At 35.3% G+C, this 22,289-nt stretch overlaps 1 protein-coding gene and 1 pseudogene across 2 annotated transcripts in view; one reads left to right on the top strand and one right to left on the bottom strand.

Moving 5' to 3' along the window:
- Window positions 1–22,289, top strand: part of LOC106869925 (lysosomal acid phosphatase) — a 42,172-nt gene that overhangs the window by 6,592 nt on the left and 13,291 nt on the right. For both annotated transcript variants that reach the window (XM_089365923.1, XM_089365924.1), the window contains exons 2-7: window positions 3,596–3,691; window positions 7,699–7,782; window positions 9,444–9,590; window positions 14,896–14,988; window positions 17,142–17,228; window positions 20,165–20,288. In XM_089365923.1, coding sequence (XP_089222049.1) covers window positions 3,596–3,691; window positions 7,699–7,782; window positions 9,444–9,590; window positions 14,896–14,988; window positions 17,142–17,228; window positions 20,165–20,288 — 631 coding nt within the window. The remainder of the gene's footprint in view (window positions 1–3,595; window positions 3,692–7,698; window positions 7,783–9,443; window positions 9,591–14,895; window positions 14,989–17,141; window positions 17,229–20,164; window positions 20,289–22,289) is intronic.
- Window positions 4,254–4,370, bottom strand: LOC128249966 (5S ribosomal RNA; annotated as a pseudogene).

Here is a 22,289-nt window from a genome sequence, read left to right as displayed (position 1 = left end):
TGACGTTGAAGTAAGAAGAAATGTGTGATGTAAGAGGTGAAGATCCTTTCGGTATTTTGTATAGTACTATATCTGTTATAATTCTCCACCCGGACATAATCTCTCTGGTCCTTCGAAAACCTTCCATACCTTGCGACGATTCAGTGTGTAGTGTTAAGTTGGTGGTTACGAACAATACAATACCATAAAAAGACATACACAGATATTCATGTAAAAAAGTAAGAATAAACTTAAAATAAAAATAAAACTTAAAATAAAATAAACTAAAAAATAAAAAATAAAAATAAATAAAATAAAAAATAAAATATAAAAAATAAATAATAAAAAATAAAAAAATAAAAAATAAAGGGAGTCAAGTAAGCTACATCTAAGCTATTTCGATGGGTTGGTGAAGGGTGGTGAGGAACAATCTGAATGTAGAAGAAGATAAAGTGATAAATAGAATAGATACAGAGATCTTAAAGGTCGTAAGGGATAGATATGTATGAGCTGTGTCTGCCTATCTCAGTGGTGGGTCGTAAATAAGAAGTGTCATGCCAGAATAGACTTGGAACAAGAAACATGAAACATGATATTCTTGTGGTGAGTGGTCAGTGGTCAACCTAAGCGAATTACAACTTAAGTGTACTAACCTATCTACATATCCTTATCTAGATGAAGATATATATATACATATATCCATACATACATACATACATACATACATACATATAGACACATATATATATGTATATACATGTATATATACACACACATATATACACATATATGTATACATATATATATATATATATATATATATATATATATATATATATATATATATACACACATATATTTATATACATATATATATTGGATCATCCTATAAATAATGCATTTTTTTATACTTCTTGTATTTTTCAAAATTAAGATAAACCAAGTTCTTTTTTAATCTAAAATACACTCTCCTTCATTTTCTACAATGCTCTTCCATCTATCTGGTAGACTTGTGAAGCCCCACTTCCAAAATTTAATGGTCTGTGATGAAAAATACTCCTCCAGTACTGTTCTGACCTTGACTACAGAATTCATATATTTTCCATCCAAATGATTTTGAAAACTGCAGAATAAATGATAACCATATAGAGCAATGTCTCGTGAATATGGTTGGTGGGACATCACTTCCCATTTAAACTGCTCCAGCCTTTGGAATGTCAATGTGGTTGAGCATTAGCCTGATGGAAGAACCCCTTTCATCTCAAAACCAAATCTGGTCGTTTTCCTTTGAGTACTGCTTCTTGCAGTAGATCTCCTTTGTTATCATTTGGTTTGAGTTTAAAAGTTCAAAGTGGACTAAACCTTTCATATCCCACCCATGTAAGGAGATAACAACTCCTTACATGGGTGAAGACCTTCTTTAGCCTGGGGTGCCAGTGTTTCTCCTTTCCCTACCCACTGTCTTCAGCACTTGACATTTTTTGTAGAGAACCCATTTCTCGTCACCAGTCACTATTCGGTCCCAGAAAGGTTCATTCATGAGATGTGACGACAAAGGAGAGCACACATTCACTCTCTGTACATGATTAGACTTGGAAAGTTTGTGAGGAACTCATTGACCCAATTTGCTGACTTTTCTGATGGCACACAGAATGGTGTTGATGAATGGTTCCTCAACAGTAACAATGGGATTTTGTTCCACCAGGCTTTGCAGGACATTCTCATTGAGTTCAACAGATCTTCCAGGGCAAGGTTCATCTTCTAAGCTGTAGTTTCTGGCTCAGAATTTCTGGAACCACTGTTGACACTGGCTTATGCTTTTTGCAAAATATGCCAAATATGCTCCTTTGTCACTTCCATTATAGCTTTGAAAAAATAATTGTTAAAATCGAACTGCACTCTTCAAAACTTGCATTAAGAATAAGGACAAGGTAAAATTACTACCTGCTTTTATAGCAAGTTGATGCGGGTAGTTTATCCTCCAGCTTTTAGTTCATGCAATTGAAAAAAATACATTATTTACAGGATGACCCAATATATATATATATCGAAACTCCAGTGTTATAATGGTGGCAGCTGATGAAAGAAATATTCTCTATGTGGCTTGTGTGTTTTTTGTACCTTGTTTATCATTTTGTCCATGTTTTTTTGCAACGTCTTGTACCCAGATATGCATCTACATATACATGTAGATGTAGGTATGTACATACATGTATGTATATATGCATATACTCATATATTATTTGTATATATATATATATATATATATCCCATAAATAATGTATATATATATATATATATATATATATATATATATATGCATGTATGTATGTATGTATTTGCATATATATTTATAAACACACATATACATATAAATATATATACTTATAAATATATATGTATAGATATATAGGTATGTATACATATATATATATTTATATATATAATAGTGTACATTTAAACACAAGAGAAATTACCTATAACAGGCAATTTCTACATGCTAGGAGACAGTCAAAACGACCGAAAACCACAAAATTTTAGCAATTTCAAAGGGAATGAAAAAATAAAAACTTTTACCTTGTTTTTACGGTTATACCTATAGGTTTCGAATTTTTTTAGTAAATAAAATAATTCACTAGGCAAACTCTCGTCAGTAACCAAGCCATCCAAGACTAACCTATAGTTATGAGACAAATAGCACATGTCCCATCGTTATATGTTATAATTTTTTTCAAAATCCCCCACACAAGCGCAGTTTCAGTCGGCAGAAAATGAAAAATATTTAAGTATATTTATATATATATATATATATATATATATATATATATATATATATATATATATATATGCATATATACATGCATATACATATGCATGTATGCACACACACCCATACATACACACACATGCACACACATACACATAAACACACATATACATATGTACACACATATTTATACACATACATATTATTATTAAGTGACTGATAGGTGAATATAATATTGTATAACCTCTCTGTTAACCAATGCATGAACGCCTTTTTCTCTTTTCTGTTTTTGTAGAACAGGTTTTCAAACAGTTTCCCTCTACTTCACCCACATGACTTGGGTTGACATTTGGGAATGCTACAAGACATCTGTGTGAAGCAGGAGGATCAGTTCCAAGAGTTTGAGATTGCAAAGCGAACTCCTAAACCATTTATTCATACACACACACACACACACACACACACACACACACACACACACACACACACACACACACACACACACATATAGGCGGCGAGCTGGCAGAAACATTAGCACGTCAGCGAAATGCTTAGCGCTATTTCGTCTGCCGCTACGTTCTGAGTTCAAATTCCCCCGAGGTTGACTTTGCCTTTCATCCTTTCGGGTTCGATTAAATAAGTACCAGTTACGCACTGGTGTCGATATAATCGACTTAATCCGTTTGTCTGTCCTTGTTTGTCCCCTCCGTGTGTAGCCCCTTGTGGGTAGTAAAGAAATAACACACACACACACACACACACACACATACACACAAAGACCACCAGAAATGAACAGATTGTTTCATGAATCAATGTTTTGTAACTGACTTTCTTATTCTTTCACACCAGTTATTCCGTCATGGTGACAGAACAGCTACAGGAACATTACCAGCACACGGACAGAGCAGCAGAGATACAGTAGATAGTAGAGGACATCTAACCAAAGTCAGTACAATCGTTTTCTTCTTGTTTCTACCATCATCACCATCATTATTAATTACTATTACCATTGTTGCTGTCATCATCATCGCTATCATCGTCATCCCTGCATCATCATTAAGATAACTGTTGCATCTCTTTTACTCTTTTACTTGTTTCAGTCATTTGACTGCGGCCATGCTGGAGCACCGCCTTTAGTCGAGAAAATCGACCCCCCAGGACTTATTCTTTTGTAAGCCTAGTACTTATTCCATCAGTCTCTTTTTGCCGAGCCGCTAAGTTACGGGGACGTAAACACACCAGCATCGGTTGTCAAGCGATGGTGGGGGGACAAACACAGACACACAAACACATCATACATATATACATATATATACGACGGGCTTCTTTCAGTTTCCGTCTACCAAATCCACTCACAAGGCTTTGGTAGGCCCAAGGCTTTGGTAGGCCCAAGGCTATAGTAGAAGACACTTGCCCAAGGTGTCATGCAGTAGGACTGAACCCAGAACCATGTGGTTGGTAAGCAAGCTACTTACCACACAGCCACTCCTGCGCCTAAAGTGTGGGACCCTTACAGCACCTAGGTTTCCCAAGCGGTCACCCATCTAAGTACTCACTATGCTCGACGTTGCTTAACTTCGGTGATCGGATGAGAACCGGTGCTCTCAGCGTGATACGACCTAGGTAAATTAATTATCTTGTAAGTGTATGTGCATACGTGGGCATGCTTCCTATTTTTTTATACATCCTTCATGCAACTGAAAATATTTTACTATCTTGCACATTAAAAAGAAAATGGAAGATATTATGAATGTGATATTGTTTGTTACAATATAAAATTACAAATAAACAAACTGGAGTATAACAGTTGTTGCTGTGTAGAAGTTGCTAGCTAACAGGAAAGACTCCATGGTTATGATGATGATAGAGGCTTGTAATGATGGAAGTCTTCAAAAATGGACGCTTAAATTACTACATGTGTGTATTTGGATTATCTGAAAACCTTTCAGGACATCACTGATAACTCTAACGGATACTATTTAATCTTTTGGTGGAACTCTAAGTAATGATAGTACTAGTCTTGTTGGTTATATAAATCTTGTATGTGTTTGTGGGGGGTGGGAGGGGTAAACAATTACCCTATGAACCTCATTAACTTAACAGCGGTTTCTGCTATAAGATTCAGTGGACTCATAGTTGAGTGGCCTGAGTAATACCTTATAGCTTCATCAGAGTTTTGCAATGCCTAAGCGATATATATATATATATATATATATATATATATATATATATATATATATATATATATATATATATATGTATATATATATATATATATATATATATATATATATATATATATATATATATATATATATATAGGTTCAAAAAAACACAAAAAACAATAACAAAAAAAGCACAACAAAGTGAGGACGTGATATGGATATATATATATATAGTTTTAGGGAAAATATTCCTAATATTATTATTATTATATATATATATATATATATATATATATATATATACACATACATATATACATACATGCATACATGCATACACACACTCACACTCACACGCTCACACACTCACACATGTACACACACACACACACATAGTGAGGTTCATTTATTTAACTAAATCCTTCAAGGTAGTGCCCCTGCATGGCTGCAGTCCAATGACTGAAACAAGTATAGGATCGAGTATTTATTGCAGGTAAAAAAGGAGATAATTCAAGGCTAACGACTATGGTCTTCCAAAAGGATTTAATTAAATAAAAAAAATTTACAGACAATGAACTTCAAAATTTTATCACACCAAAAAGGAGGGTAGAGTGAAATAATCTATAATATCTTCAAAGGGAGACAGCAAACAGGAGGTATTGCAAGGCAGGCTTGACGATTTCACAGCAGACTTGAAAAAATAAACCATTCTTCATATCAAAACAATATTTTTACAAACTACGTACACAAAATTAAATAGCAAAGTTCAAATATTAAGTCCTAATTTCCATTTGCCCAGTTTCCTGTAACATCAATATTAAGTTTAGTGAAAGCAAGAGACTATTTAAATAAGGCTGCTTTCTGCAACTTATCACTGGAAACCTTATTTCAAGTCACACTAAAGAGTCAAAAGTTTGAATGTAAAACCAATCCCCAACTGTTAATTGTATGGTCATCCTCTAAACTTAAATGAGATGACTCTTCTTCCTTTATCAGCACTTTCATTCTCAAGTTTCATGTAACAAGCCCACTCGGTAAGCCACAAATATTTTGGTCTCCATACTAGAAAATCTTTTATCTATTCAACAAGTATGTAGAGGAAGAAGCATCTTAAATGTTAACTACTCTGTTAATTCTGTCAAATTCTCAGGTTATACACAGCAGACATAGCTTTCAGTGTGAAATTTCATAACTACCATCCCAGATATCAAATGGTCAGCCTAACGGAAGTTTATCTGGTGCAGGAATATGTAAGATTGTAATCTGAAATTTTTGTAGGCATGACCGTGTGATAAGAAGCTTGCTTCACAACCACATGGTTCCGGTTTCAGTCCCACTGTATGGTACCTTGGGCAAGTGTCTTCTACTAGAGCCTCAGGCTGACCAAATCCTTGTGAGTGAATTTGGTAGATGGAAACTGAAAGAAGCTTGTTGTAAATGTGAATGTGTGCATGTGTGTGTGTGTGTGTAATTATGTGCGTCTCTGTGTTTGTCCCCCCACCATCGCTTGACAACTGATGTCGGTGTGTTCATGTCCACATAACTTAGTGGTTTGGCAAAATAGACCAATAGAATAAGTACTAGGCTTTAAAAAAATTGGTCCTACAGTTGTATTATTCAACTAAAACCCTTCACGGCTGCAATCAAATGACTGAAACAAGTAAAGGAATAAACAAAACTTCTTATATGCTGACTGATGTTGGAATGTCACAGCTCTAGTACAATGAACATGGGATTAGAATGTTACAGGAAAGACTAGCAAAGCAGATTTTTAAGTTGAGTCAACTGGCAGGAAACCAAGAATGAGATGGTTGCTTAGTATCCTAGACTTAAGTGGTCAAACTTGGGAAATCCAGCTGGAAAGTGCAATACCTGTTGCTTCTGACAAGACCTTATGGAGAACGTGCCTAAGGAATCTATGCCCATAACCCTGCCAGGAATAGTGGGTGGACAAGATGAAGGAATGGATTACACACAAGTCCAGTTCTTCTGCAACTGTTATATAGTTTCAACATAAAACTGAAACTGTGTTTCATTTGAATACAGGGTTACTTACAACTCTGTGTTTTACATTACAAATGTGTTTCAATAATCTATTCTACTGTAGGCACAAAGCCAGCAAGTTCAAGAGTTGATTACATCGACCCCCAGTGCTTGACTAGTACTTATTACATCAACCCCGAAAGGCTGAAAGGCAAAGTCAACTTTGATGGAATTTGAACTCAGAATGTAAAGGTGGGCGAAACATCATTAAGCATTTTGCCTGGCATGCTAACAATTCTGCCAGTTCATGGCCTTTAATGTGTTTCAATAATGAAACTTTTTTTTAAGCTTCTATGCCTGAATGAATGGGAGCATTGTGTATATAAGTTTTAAATAAGTTTTCAAGTTAACCCCCTATATCTTTCCTGTGGCATCAATAAATTCTAAATCAGCACTATATACCAGCTCCTTTAACAGGCAATTATTATTTCAAATTCAGTTAGTTATTTGTCTAAAGTTACATTCAGGTTGTGAGGTTTGTGTCTAGATTTTTTTATGGTTGACAGTTTGTGATCCTATATTGATCTCTTATGGTAAAAGATATAAACAAAATATCTGCCCAGTACTGCCCCCTGTCAGAAATATGTCACAAACATATTTTAACAAACCTAAAGTTTAAACCTGTATACACAACATTCCCATTCATTCAGGGAGTTTATGCACATGTATGTATATGGTGCCAACTGTATACAGATATGTATATATAATAAATTTTTATGTCTTTCATTTTTTTTTTCATTACAGATAGGAACTAAACAAAATCTGAATCTAGGAAGTTATTTTCGAAATCGTTACTATGGATTTTTCAGTTCCAGTCCCTCAAATGAGGTAAGATACAGCTAAAAGATACCAGAATAAATGTGAATAAATGAGGTGTCTTCTATATGGGTGCTCATGATAAGTTAAAAGTAGAAATGAAATTTCATTCATGTCACCTTATTCTAATCTTCAAAAGGCAAAAGGATACATTAGCTAGTATAGTGAGGGTGAAAATGCTATTGGCACTCTGTCGGTTATGACAATGAAGATTCCTATTGATCCAATCAATGGAACAGCCTGCTCTTAAAATTAACATGCTGGAATTTCCTTCCCAGCCACACACACTCACACACACACACACACACACATCGAGAAAACCTTTCAAAATATCAAGTTTTATAAAACAAAATTGGAGCACATGGAAACTATGTTATCAGTCTTAAAAACATCTTTTTTACATCTGTACATAGAATAATTCATCTCAAAATTGAGGCATATAATCAATCTTGTTTCAATGGTTTCTATGGTGTTAAGTTCCATCCTTGCTTATAGCATTGCAATACAGTAATCGAATCAGCTTCTATATGTGATATTATACTGTTATCTCCATCAAGTTGTAAAAGGGCAATATAACTATGTTATACTTTTTATGTTGACCTATGCAATAATAATGATAGTAACAATATTCCAGCTGAAGAGCCATGTTTAATCTTTTTTTCATATTCATTTCATAGTAATGATTAGAATAAAATTTCAATTACATATGCATATATATATCTATGTATATAGTTCAAATTTACAGAAAACAAAAGATGGAGACAGGTGTAGGAACAACAAGCAGGTGTATTAGTTTAATGGTCAGGAAGAATGGAAAGCTCTTTTATGTTTTGAGTCTACGCTCTTCAACAGAAAGGATATATATATATATGTACATATATATATATATATATATATATATATATATATATATATATATATATATATATATATATATATATATATATATATATGTATGTATATATATATGTATATATATATATATATATATACACATACATATATATATATATATATACATACACACACACACACACACACATATATATATATATATATATATATATATACGTATATATATATATAATATATATCATGTGATCACATTACCAACCAGATTATCCTATCAGATGTTGTTACATATCACTGATCATAATGCACTTTGCATCATTTTAGCCCTGGCTAGGGAGACAGGGCAATCTATCTAATATATATATATATACAAATATACACATACATTTGTATGTATTTTAATTGTAATTGATCTCATCAGTTTAATATTGAATTTGAATTTTAAATAGATAAATTGATTTAAACTGCTGATATACGTCTAATATCAGTTTCAAATTTTAGCACAAGGCTAGCAATTTCATGAGCAGTGAGTTAGTCAATTACATCAACCTCAATGCCCAATTGGTGTTTGATTTATTGACTCCAAAATGATGAAAGGCAAAGTTAGACACAGCAGAATTAGAACTCAGAATGTAAAGATGGACGAATTGCTGTTAAGCATTTTTCCTCGCATGCTAACAATTCTGCCAGCTCACCATCTTGATATAGATCTAATATCAAAGTACTAACAGCATAATTTTGCTCCCATATTATTAATATATAACTCTCATACATCAGACATTTTCTCATAAAAGTCAATTGTTCTTCATTCTCTTTCTAAGATCAAACTGGAGAGTTCCCCTGTCCCACGATGTGTCAAAAGTGCCCAAGCTCTTGTGGATGGCTTATATTTACATTACCAAACAACAGAACGAAACTTCTCAGAATCACAATTACTACCAATATATTCCAGACCTCATGATGATAATGTATGTATGCTGGTTCATTCTCAATTCCACAATGATAATAAATGTTTACTTTTTTAATCCTATTTCAAGAATGGCAACTTTTGTACACTTACTTTTTATTCAACACTGCAATACTTGTATTTTTTTTTTTTTTTGCTTTGTTTTTTTGTTTTTTTACTGTATATGATGTATACAATATATGATGGTATTTGAAACTATGGTCTCTGGCAGTTGGATAAAATTTACAGAAAATACTCGTACTTTACTTTTTACTTTATACCAACATGTCCATTCAAGGTAGCTTCTCTTCTGAATTACTTGGTGACCTCGCTAGTGCTGATGTATTCTGTACACTCTGTAAAGTGGTTAGGTTTGGTTAAAGGCATCCAGCCATAGAAACAATGTCAAAACAGACATTGGAGCTCACTACAGTCCTCAAAGCTACAAGATGATGCATGATGAATTCAAAAACAATGTGAATGAGTAAGTATTGCATTTGACAGAGTAATCTGATGCTAAGTGGTTAACACAGAGGTTAATACAATATTAAACAAAAGGGAAACAAATTTAGGTTTATATCAAGGCTACAGCATATCCTGTTTCTAAAAGCCGCTACACTGGCTATAAACACTGATTGGATTTCCACTGAATTCAGACAGTCAATCTGACAATTGCAGACAACATGTCATCTGAGTAATTTCATATAGCAGCACATTAGATTGCAAATTTATGTGAATTTAAGTATTTATGGCAAACAGAAATAATACTCATTTAATATTTCTTGTGTGGCTGGTGTAATTCTAGTTTCAGAGGAAGATTACCATTATGTACACTATACACAACAGGGAACTAATGACAGATTAATGATACTTCGTGGTAGGTTACTGAATACATACAAACATTGGCATTGTTACTCTATTTATATGGTACAAAATTTAAAATAAAAGTTATTTTATTGCCAATTAAAACCTTAACTGTAAGATACCATAGTCTGAAATTTTAGCCAACCAGTAGCTTCCTATGAGGAAAGTTTGGTCATAACCCATAATTTTTAGCTAAAATTGATTTATGTCCCAACTTAATTTGTATGTCACTGTAATTTATAGCATAATAGTTTATTTGTTCACCTATCTCACAGTTGCTAAATATACATACATACATACATACTTGTATCAAAACAATAGATTGGAAAATCTTTGGTATTATTTATTCACCATTACATGTGTTTCATTTGCTAATAAGAGTTACAAAATTGTACATGTAGTAGAAAACATGTAAGATATCTCCTATTAGAAATTCTTCAGGCAGAGAATCAAATAATATTGAATGATGATGGAATGGAAATATCATAAGAGGGACTTGTCTCTCATACCAGTTCACAGTGTCTACCCTTCTGGTCTCTGCTGCTTAATAGGAGATAACCACTCCAAAATGCATTCATCCAACAGTCAAGTTAGGGTCACTGTGAGCTGACTCAATATATTTACACTTATTTGTCTACACTGAGAAATTTTCTCCATGACAAAATACAGTGAATAGCTTTCTTATGGGTTCAGACAAGCTTGAGGCATATTTGAATATAATCAAATATGTCTCAAGCATACTTGAACTAGTAACAAGTTTGTATATGTGTATGTGTGTACACATTCACACACACATACATTATATATATATATATATATATATATATATATATATATATGTATATATATATATATATATATATATATACAATAATAATATTAGGGACAAAATCCAAAATTACAGGTAAAAACTCAATTAAAATCAATTTGTAAAAAATTAAAATTAAATTGAGCTTTACAAAGTAAAATATATATAAATATATAGTTTTAGGGAAAAGAACCAAGGTTCATGAACTCATCGATGAAAATCCAGTGTCACATATAGAAAAATCAATAATTAAAAGCACAATAAATGAGTATAATATAATACCAAGTAAATATCATAAAATAAAGATAATAATAATAATAATAAAACTATATATATATATATATATATATATATATATATATATATATATATATATATATATATATATATATATATATATATACATGTATGTATGTATGTGTGTGTGAATATGATGAGATATACACACTCATCTTTTCTTAACTCACCAGTAACAATTTATATAAACTCATTTCTCATATTTTCTGACATACAAGTCAACATAGCATGTAGTGTAAACATTCAAACATCATCATTATCTTCCCAAATCACTGCATTTCACATGGAATTTTTGATCTTCCAAAATTGTCTTCATGTATAAATCAACATTCTTGTTTTTGGCTGTAAATTTTGGTCTGAAAAAATTTGACTTGTATAAGAATACCAGAAAATATGGTATTTTTATCTCCCTAATGGTAATGTTATGTATAATAGGTTTTAAAGTATATTAGCAGTGTCTTCAGTAGGACATCATTCTGCTCTTCAAATTATTAATAATTCATATTCCTTCTCCAGCAGTATGTTGTGTAACTGACAGAAAACAAATACACTTAGTACTTAAATGCTTAGTCGAACTAGTGGTAAACAGGCATCACATATTGCAACAGTTTACTGCTATAAACTGTCCTAATAGATCAGTGAGATTCAACAGAATGTTTTCACAGTTAATCTATCTGTAATGCACTTTATACAAATATACCGTTTGCTGATGAACCAGTCATTAATCTATAAGTCACTGGGTATCATGTGGAGGTATTGTTCCCAGTGGTGCCCAATCATGATTTAAAGTCTACTTTCCATACTGGCATGGTTTGGAAGGTCTGACAGAGTCTGATAAGCTACAGCAGACCCAGCATTAGCTTTTGGTATGGTTTCTACAGCTGGATGCCCTTCTTAATCCCAACCACTTTACAGTGAGTATTGAGTGCTTATTTTTCATAATCACAACACTAGTGAGGCTGCCAAGTAACTTGCAAGACAGAGTAAGGAAAGAAAAAGAAGTTCCCATAATGGGGTTGGAGTGTATTTGAGAGAGGCAGAGGTGGTTTTATGCAGGTGTTGAAGTCTAAAGTATGATGGAGGTTCAGGGTGTCTTGCTTTAGAGGAGATCAGTGGCTACCCTGCTAATGTGAGGTTAGGTGAGAGTAGCTGAAAGGGAAATGAATTTGGTGGTGATGGGTTGCTACAGCATACTTTCAAAGTACAAAAAGGTGAGTATAAGGGAGAATATAGAAAGTGGATTAGGAGGTAAGGGAAGTCAGGTAGTCTCATAAGAGCGTGGGAGAAGAATGACAGAAGGTTAGAGATGGGTCCAGAGATGGATGTTGTGAGTGACAAACAAAGATGGAGGTGTGGTTGATGGTAAATATCAGAATGGAGAGGAAAGGTGTGAGGGAAATAAGTACCATGTAGACATATCGTTCCCTGTGGTACTCAATCTAGTTATACGAGGTGGTGCTGAAAAGTTCCTAACTTCAAGGTTATTGTGAAAAGCCTGATTAGAAGCCCAACATCCTGAATTCTTTTACATGGCTTAGAAAAACTGAAGGACCAATGCAATAAGTATGTGAATCAGAGAGGGGAATATGTTGAATAAAATCATAATTAACTGATCCTTCTATATTTTGTTTACCCTAAGCCAGGAACTTTTCAGCATCCCCTTGTAGAGATATACTCCCCTCTATGTAGAGATATACTCAACCTAGCTGTAAATTGAGGTTATCTAAAAGCATAGTTTGTAACTGTACTCTCTATAACTACTTGTAATTAAGTATCATATAATGATACAGTTCTAAAGCTGTGACCTGAACACTTAGCAATAGAAAAAGCACTGCATTAAGTACATTGCTCAGATATACATTAGCCACTTCGTTCTAAGTAAGTACGGTATGAGTTACAGTTTATTGTTTTATTGTAACAGTAATACTAGCAGTAAAAACAGTATCATGTGGAGATTGTTATTGCTGCAGCTGAGCACCAAGTCAGGCCTGATTGAGCGAACATTTGATTCTAGTCATGGCCATCCCATCTGCTTGCATATCAAGAGCTATATTGTCTAATATGTCTTTCTTTTTATAAAAACAGCACATCAAGTGACAATGTAGAAGCTGTCATTTTGGCTCATCTATGTCAAGCTATTGCTCGTTGTCTTTCATTCTTGCCTTTAACCCTCCAACGCGGAGTATAGGCCACTTATAATTGAATTCCATTTCACATAATTCTTCACTCCTGTACTTATACTCTGCCATGAATGTCCCCCTTTCTCTAGTTCCTTTTGTGTTGATCTACACCACGAGTTCTTAGGCCTACTCCTGCCACATAACTGTATCAAGTGGAAAATAGATTTCAGTGTATTTAGTGAGAATATCCGATTTTTAAACTCTCTGCTGCTGTTATCAGTAAGAGCATTATGAAGCAAATCTTCAGCTTTGTTAAAGTGAGAAGATCCATGTTTAATTCGAATTTCACACAAACTCTGAAACTGAATGTGTGTATATCTCCACAATCACAATGCGCGTACACTTGGCTTTAATATACATATTCTGCAATGTCTCGACCCTTTGAGCCTACAAGTATGTTTCAGCAGATGCAATTTTCTTTGATTAAACCCTTGAAAGACACAAAAATGGGTGGCCACATGGCTTTTGGTTTACAGCTGAAAATAATGATGTTTCTGACAAATAGTGACACAAAACCTGACTGTTTGGTTTTGCATATTCTATGGGTATAGTCAAATGAAATCTCACCTGCAGAAGTATACTCATGGCCTCAAAGGATTAATATGTATATTCAATTCTTCATCATTTAATAAGAATGCTAATTGTAATCATATTAACTGATCATGATTATATGTATCTATATGTTTCTATACATAAAACCATGCATAAGACCATGTTGCATAAAACCAAGGGGCCACATGAAAAGCATTGGTGTTGGTGCTAGTGCCACATAAAAAGCACTGGTACTGGTGCTGTATTTTAAAAGCACTGGTATTGTCACCACATAAAGAGCACTGGTGATGTTGCCATGTAAAAAGTACTGGTGATGGTGCCACATAAAAAGCACCCAGTACACTCCGCAAAGTGGTTGGCATTAAGGACATCCAACCAAAGAGACCAAGCCAAAACATACTATGGAATCTTGGTGGTGCACTTGGTCTTACCAGTTCCTGTCAAGCCATCTAACCCTTGCCAACATGGAAAATGGAAAATTAATTGTTGATGTTGATTATGATGATGATGATGACAACGATGATGATGACGACGATGAGAATGATGAGGATAACAACAACAACGTGGAGTGTAGAGTAGAGTTTATATTACTATTTAGTCACAATTCAGTATATTTCTATTTTCAGATGATTAGTTTTGCCAGAAATTGCTCACTTTACACTCACCTTTATACACAACGACTCAACACAGTTGGAAAACAAATTCAAACAGATAATCAGGTATTTGACATCATATATTTACTTATGAGAGAATTCATTTAAAATATTATATAATTGATATTGTTTTAAAAAATATTTATTAGTAACAGAGGCAGTATTAATACCAAGAGGTAATATTTATCCCCACTTAAATGTGGATGTTCTGTTAGAACAAACTATACTGTGGTAGTTACCATGAGAGAAACTCTACTATTAGCTTTTGGTGCAAAATGCCCGTCTGTTTGTGGAGGTGCAATGGCCCAGTGGTTAGGGCAGTGGACTCGCGGTCATAAGATCGTGGTTTTGATTCCCAGACTGGGCGTTGTGAGTGTTTATTGAGCGAAAAGACCTACAAGCTCCATGAGGCTCCGGCAGGGGATGGTGGCGAACCCTGCTGTACTCTTCCACCACAACTTTCTCTCGCTCTTACTTCCTGTTTCTGTTGTACCTGTAATTCAAAGGCCAGCCTTGTCACACTGTGTCACGGTGAATATCCCTGAGAACTACGTTAAGGGTACACGTGTCTGTGGAGTGCTCAGCCACTTGCACGTTAATTTCACGAGCAGGCTGTTCCGTTGATTGGATCAACTGGAACCCTCGACGTCGTAAGCGACGGAATGCCAACAACAACAATGTGTTTGTGTGTGTATATATATATATATATATCACTAGTGGGGAGATAAATCCTAGCCACCTCCAGTATTGAGACTACCAGATCATGTGATTTCAACCTTCCTTGCTCTTGTCAATGATGGATGCTCAACTGCTAGAGATAGCAGTAATCTGTCCCCACCATCGATATATGGAATAACATGGCCTGAAGAGGTGCTGATGTCGCAATTAGCCAGTGAGCTTGTTAGGAGATATTTATAATTAATAGTGTATTTGAGACCAGATGAACATGTTTGCATGCATACATGTCATATATTTGTACATGCACACACCACACACACACACACACACACACACACACCCACCCATACACACACACCCATACACACATACATATCTTACCCTACATACAACTAGTGTCACAGACCAAAGTAGTAACAACATCCAAGGAATCTTGCTTTGGTATCATTTCACCTGCAACTTCTTGTGCACCCAAGACGGTACAGGTCAAAATGCTACAATTGATGCTGTATGTCTGAGATCAGAAGATCATTCATTCATACGTACATACATACATACATACATATACGACAGGGTGCTGAAAAGTTCCTGACTTTAGGTAAAAGAAAAGACCGGAGGATCAGTTAATTATGATATTATTCATGTGCTGTGCGTGAGAAGACTCGGCAAGCCAAGTAAGATCGTTGCCAGTGCCCCTGGACTGGCTCTTGTGCGGGTGGCACATGAGATGCACCATTTTGAGCGTGGCCGTTGCAAGTACCGCCTGACTGGCTCCCGTAGGATTTTCGAGTGAGATCGTTGCCAGTGCCCCTAGACTGGCTTGTGCGGGTGGCACATAAAAGACACCATTTCGAGTGTGGCCGTTTTCGTGCGGGTGACACGTAAAAGCACCCACTACACTCTCTGAGTGGTTGGCGTTAGGAAGGGCATCCAGCTGTAGAAACTCTGCCAAATTAGATTGGAGCCTGGTGTTGCCATCCGGTTTCACCAGTCCTCAGTCAAATCGTCCAACCCATGCTAGCATGGAAAGCAGACGTTAAACGATGATGATGATGATGATGATGATGATGATGATGATGATGATGATGATTCCCCTCTCAGATTCACATACTTTTGCAATGGTCCTTCAGTTTTTTTAAACCTTGTAAAAAACTTGGAAGGTTGGGCCTCCAACCAGGCTCTTTGTGATACCCTTAAATCCAGGAACTTTTCAGAACCCTCTCGTATATGCATGCATGTATATGTGTATGTATACATGCATACATGCATGCAGGTATGTATGTACACATATCCATGCATGTAGACATACATACAAAGAGAGAAAGATGGGTCAAAGTACAGGTTAAAATGTAAAGAGAAACACAAAATGTTGATTCGTACATATTTTATTGACCACAGAAGAATGAAATAAAAAGTTGAACACAGGATGTCACTAAATAACACAAGACAATTTTACTACCGCTCTACTGATTTTTGCTTCTCTCTGCTCTAGTTACTTATTGTTTAAAATAAATAGTTTTTTTTTTTTGTGTGTGTTTTAGGACTTCATCAACTTCATCAGTAACAAAACTGGAGTAGACACAAACCTCAAAAAGATGTGGATGGTAGCAGATACTCTCTCTTGCTGGGTCAGTTTGCTTGTATTTATATTTTATTGTAAATGCAGGCGTGGTTGCGTAGTTAAGATGTTTGCTTCTCAACTATATGGTTCCAGGTTCAGTTCCACTGCATGGTACCTTGGCGAGTGTCTTTTACTAAAGACCTGCAGCTATGCCAAGCCTTTGTGAGTGGATTCGCTTGACAGAAACTGAAAGAACCATGTCGTGTGTGTGTGTGTGTGTGTGTGTGTGTGTGTGTGTGTGTGTGTGTGTTTCTTCTACTATAGCCCTATAGCCTCAGGCAAAACTAAGCCTTGCGAGTGAATCTGGTTGATGGAAACTGAAAGAAGCTCATCGTATATGTGTATATATGTGTGTGTGTGTAATGCTTAATTATGTGCACTAATTATTATTCATTTATTAGTGGTCAGCAAGGACAGTAAGATTTTAGCCATCAACTCATGTGTAACTGGACATCTTTTATCTTTTATATTCTACTTGATGCTGTCATTGAACTATGGCCATGCTAGGGCACCACATTGAAGGGTTTACTCAACCAAATCAACCCCAAGACTTTTTCTTTTCAAACTTGGTGTTTATTCTGTCACTCTCTTTTACCATACCACTAAGTTATAGGGATGTAAGCAAACCAACAGCAGTTGTCAGGTGGTGAAAGGAACACACACAATCTCACACACATACACACACACACACACATGCACTCAAACACATGCATACACATGCTCGCACATATGCACATACACACACATATATATACACACTCACATACACGCACAAGTACACACACACACACACACACACATATATGTGATGAACTACATTCTTTCAAGGATTTGCTTAGTGTTTACTAAAACCTCCTTCTTTTTCTTCTTCTACTACTACTACTACTACTACCATCCCTACTATTACTACTGCTACTAGACCCCATATTACAATTACAGTATCTAAAAAACACACTGCTTAGAGTAACCATAACTATTTGAAGAGCAGAACTATAGGAGGAGTAGTAGCAGCAGCATATTGTTGTTGTTGTTGTAACGTTACTTAAAAACATGGACCAATCCTAGATAGCATTCTCCTTTAACTTGATTATCTTTTTAAGTGTGTGTGTGTGTGTGTGTGTGTGTGTGTGTGCGTAAATACAGTTTCATTAATTCAAGAATTCTTTCAGCAACATCAGTAATGGGCCAAAGAATAAACAGCTAGAAATAGCAGTTACATTCAACTCACACTACCATGTTAAAAGACTAAAGGTTGCATTGGACAGTGTGTGCCTCGACATATTATGTCAGAATGAAAAGACAGGATGGTCATGGTTGGAATGATTTGAATTATAGATTTCATAGAACAGGACTGACCGAAGACTAAAAGAAACTGAAATAACAGAGGCAGCATAATTAGAACCATCACCACCTCCCACTATCACCACCTCCTACCACCACCACCTCCACCATCACCACAAAACCATTGTCACCACCATCAATGCAGTTATCTTCAATCATACCCTAATATTAGTTTCCAGCAATAAGAGACAACTCACCTCATAGTCATATAAGGAAATGATTCAAAACAAGTCATGCCTTGGCTGCTTGACCTCGTGACTTGTGACCTTCGTGTCTTAGCTGCTTGACCTTGTGACTTGTAACATTATTTCTAATGCTAAAGACCCTTTGAGTAACAGAAGAAAGCCTCTATAGGGTCAGTCAACCTGTGAGAAATAGCAGCCAAATATCCCTCCATTTTCGAAAAAAAAAAAAGAAGGACTCATTTGTGTAATTTAATCCTAGATACATTATAGCTGGGAAAAAAAAAGATAGGTGATCACATCCCTTCTTTCATCATGTCTACTCAGTCAAGGTTGACCTGGGGCTGAACAGCAAAATTTATTATACTAAAGTGAAGACTTCTATACTGTAGTCCAGGCCATTAGAAATAGCAGCCATTAAAAAGACGGTGAGCTGGCAGAAACATTAGCACGCCTGGTGAAATGCTTAGCGGTATTTCGTCTGCTGTTACGTTCTGAGTTCAAATTCCACCAAGGTCGACTTTGCCTTTCATCCTTTCGGGGTCGATAAATTAAGTACCAGTTACGAACTGGGTCGATTTAATCAACTTAATCCCTTTGTCTGTACTTGTTTGTCCCCTCTATGTTTAGCCCCTTGTGCGCAATAAAGAAATAAGAAATAGCAGCCAAATCTCCTTCAAATCATGTGCTAGCCTTTAACATTTAAATTGGCCATATCAGACCCAAATATTCTACCTGTTTTATGTTCAAACTGGCCAGATATGGCTTCTCACACTTACACTACAATGTCATTCTAAAAATAAACAATTGCATCATCAAAATCTCATATCCATGAGATATTGCATGATTAATTGTAAAAGAATGCGAATAAATAAGCATTACATTTGACAGAATAATTTGATTGCTAAAGGGTTAAAAGAAAAAAGGGGAAAACACATTGAATAATATAGTCCAAGTTGTACTTTTCCTGAGAAAAAAAAGAGACAGAGGGAGACAGGATGATTATGGCAATCTGCATAAACCTGCTGGATCAGGCCTGACCTGGGACAAAATGACAACAACCATTAGAACTTTCTATTGTCAGAGAGAACTTGTTCACCATGATCTGTTGTTATTGAGTGGAAAACGAGGAGGACGGGAAGGGGAGGGGAGGATGGTGGGATGAGGGGAGGGGGGTAAGAGTTATTGTTAACTCCTAGACATTCTATTCATGACCATCTAATTTTTGTATAAAACATAATGTATCCATAGTGACTACCTTTATCCTGTCCTCCTCTTTTTAAAAGCATGATTCAAGAAGAATATAGCTGCTCTCTCTAGCAGGTAAAGCAAAATCGTAGAGGCTCCCTCATTGTTTTTGTTATTGTTACTATGATGATGATGATGATGACACTTTTTTTTCTTACCAATCATTTTTCAGAAGGCCCATAACCAATCATTACCATCATGGGTAAATGAGAGTGTTCTGAGGAAACTTCAGAAGCTACATGACAACAAATTCGATTTGATGTTTGGATCTCCATTAATGGCAAAGCTTAAAGGAGGTAAGTAAAGTACAAGTGAAAGGCAGCTGTACCTGGCAGTGGTAGCATCTGACACCAAACATACCTGATAGCAACCTGTGTCCAGCCACACCTCAGAATAGCCCTTAATGCAAAATACATAACAGTAACCATATCTGACAATAACCAATCTTAAATTAGCCACAACTACACCTGGTTATCAGCCAATAAGGAAGTTTCTAAAAGTTATTCACCCTTGTATGAATAGTAGTGAAATCTCTCGCATCACACCCTACCATTTAAAAAAAGAATAGAGAAGTGCACATTAGTTAGTGTAATTCAGACACATTATGTAGTTTGCCAGCACTGGTCAAACCATCCAACCCATGCCAGCATGGACAAGAGATGTTAAATGATGATGTGCCTGAAAAAAGACAGAATGAATTTGACAGGAATACCTTTCCTTGATCATTGGTCTAATCCAAGGGTTCTCAACCATTTTTTAGCTATGGACCCTTTTGATTACTATTTTGCTCTCATGGACTCCTATAGCCATTCAGTGTTTAAAAACTAGTTTTATAGAAACTCCTTTCAAGATTCCTATTTTGTTGTTTTACACACATTAACTTGTATAGGTTGAACTATGTAAAATGCTACAGAAAGAAACCTAGCTGTTTCTTGCAATGCATACATATACATACATCTAAAGCAAAATTTTTTCAGGAGCCCCTAAAATACTAAAGTGGATCCCCAGTTTATTATTTTGTCACATGGACTCCCAAAAATCTTATATAGATCCTCAGGGCCATATGGACTCTGGTTGAGAACCACAGGTCTAATCAGTCAGGTCTGATCTGGAGGTGAAAAAGGACACCAAAAACACCAAACCAGTCTTTACCCATCCAACTGTTGGCGCATAATGGTTCTGACCATACAACCATGACAAAGACTGCCTATAACCAAACAATCTTGATTTGCCCTCTCGCCAACCCTAACATTTCTTTATATATGATATATCTTTAACTCTTTTAATACCAACCTACCTGAGACTGAACTTGGTTCTATGATACAAGCTTCTTATTTTACTGGGATTCAAATTAAAGCCTCCTGTACGGATTCAAACCCCAGCTGCAAAATAATCAGTTTGCACTCATGAGTATACGACTACAGTTATACATGATTGATCTATAACTCGACCAATCAACATGAAACTGTGATGTGATAAGGTTTCTTGAATATTCTAAAATTCACACTCTTTTACCCCAGTTAAACAGTTTGGCACCTGAAGTGCTTGAGCAAGGCAGACTGCAGTTAGCTTTCAACCAAGACAAGTCACATTTTTCAGCTAGCCTTCAACAAGACACAGCATAGTTTTCTTCCTCAAGCTTCAACAATTTGCAGTGGTTCTTATCCAGATAGCTAATGTTTAAGCCAACACAGTAAATCTTTCCTAACAATAAATATTGTTAAATGTTCGTGAATTTGCTTTATTTTTAATAAATGCTGTCATCTAGTCTGCATGATGATGGTTTGCAGCACACACATATTATGCAACCTCACAACAGTTCCATTAAAATTTCCTGTTGATTTATATTCCAAACACCAGCTTATAAATGATGATGTTATTTTATTAAATTTTTCTTTATTTTCAAAATGAATTGAAACAGAGACAGTGCATTTCAATAGAAATATGGTAACCAAGGGGTTAAAGTGATTTGAATTTAAAACTTCCATCAAAATTTCATAATGATTTATGTTCCAAACACCAGTTTAATTATCACAGATATTTAAATAATTCTTCATTTGTTTCAAAATTAATTGAAACAAAACCAATGTATTTCAACAGGAATATAGTAACAAATAACTTAACCACTTGTAACCATATATAACTATAAATGTAGCCACTAGTGTAACTGGGGAGGGCGGTAGAGATGGTCCGTCCCAGGCAGAACTTTTAAAAGGGCAGCACTTTTGAGTCTGTTGTAGGCAATATGTGTTTTTTGTGTGAGGTCCAGGGGCAGCAAGCAGAAGGGCCGCCCCCAG

Source organism: Octopus bimaculoides, chromosome 18 (genome assembly GCF_046866305.1).
Source record: "Octopus bimaculoides isolate indiv1 chromosome 18, ASM4686630v1, whole genome shotgun sequence".
NCBI lineage: Eukaryota > Metazoa > Mollusca > Cephalopoda > Octopoda > Octopodidae > Octopus > Octopus bimaculoides.
The sequence above is the reverse complement of the archived record's forward strand: the minus strand, read 5'-3'. Positions and strand labels throughout refer to the sequence as shown.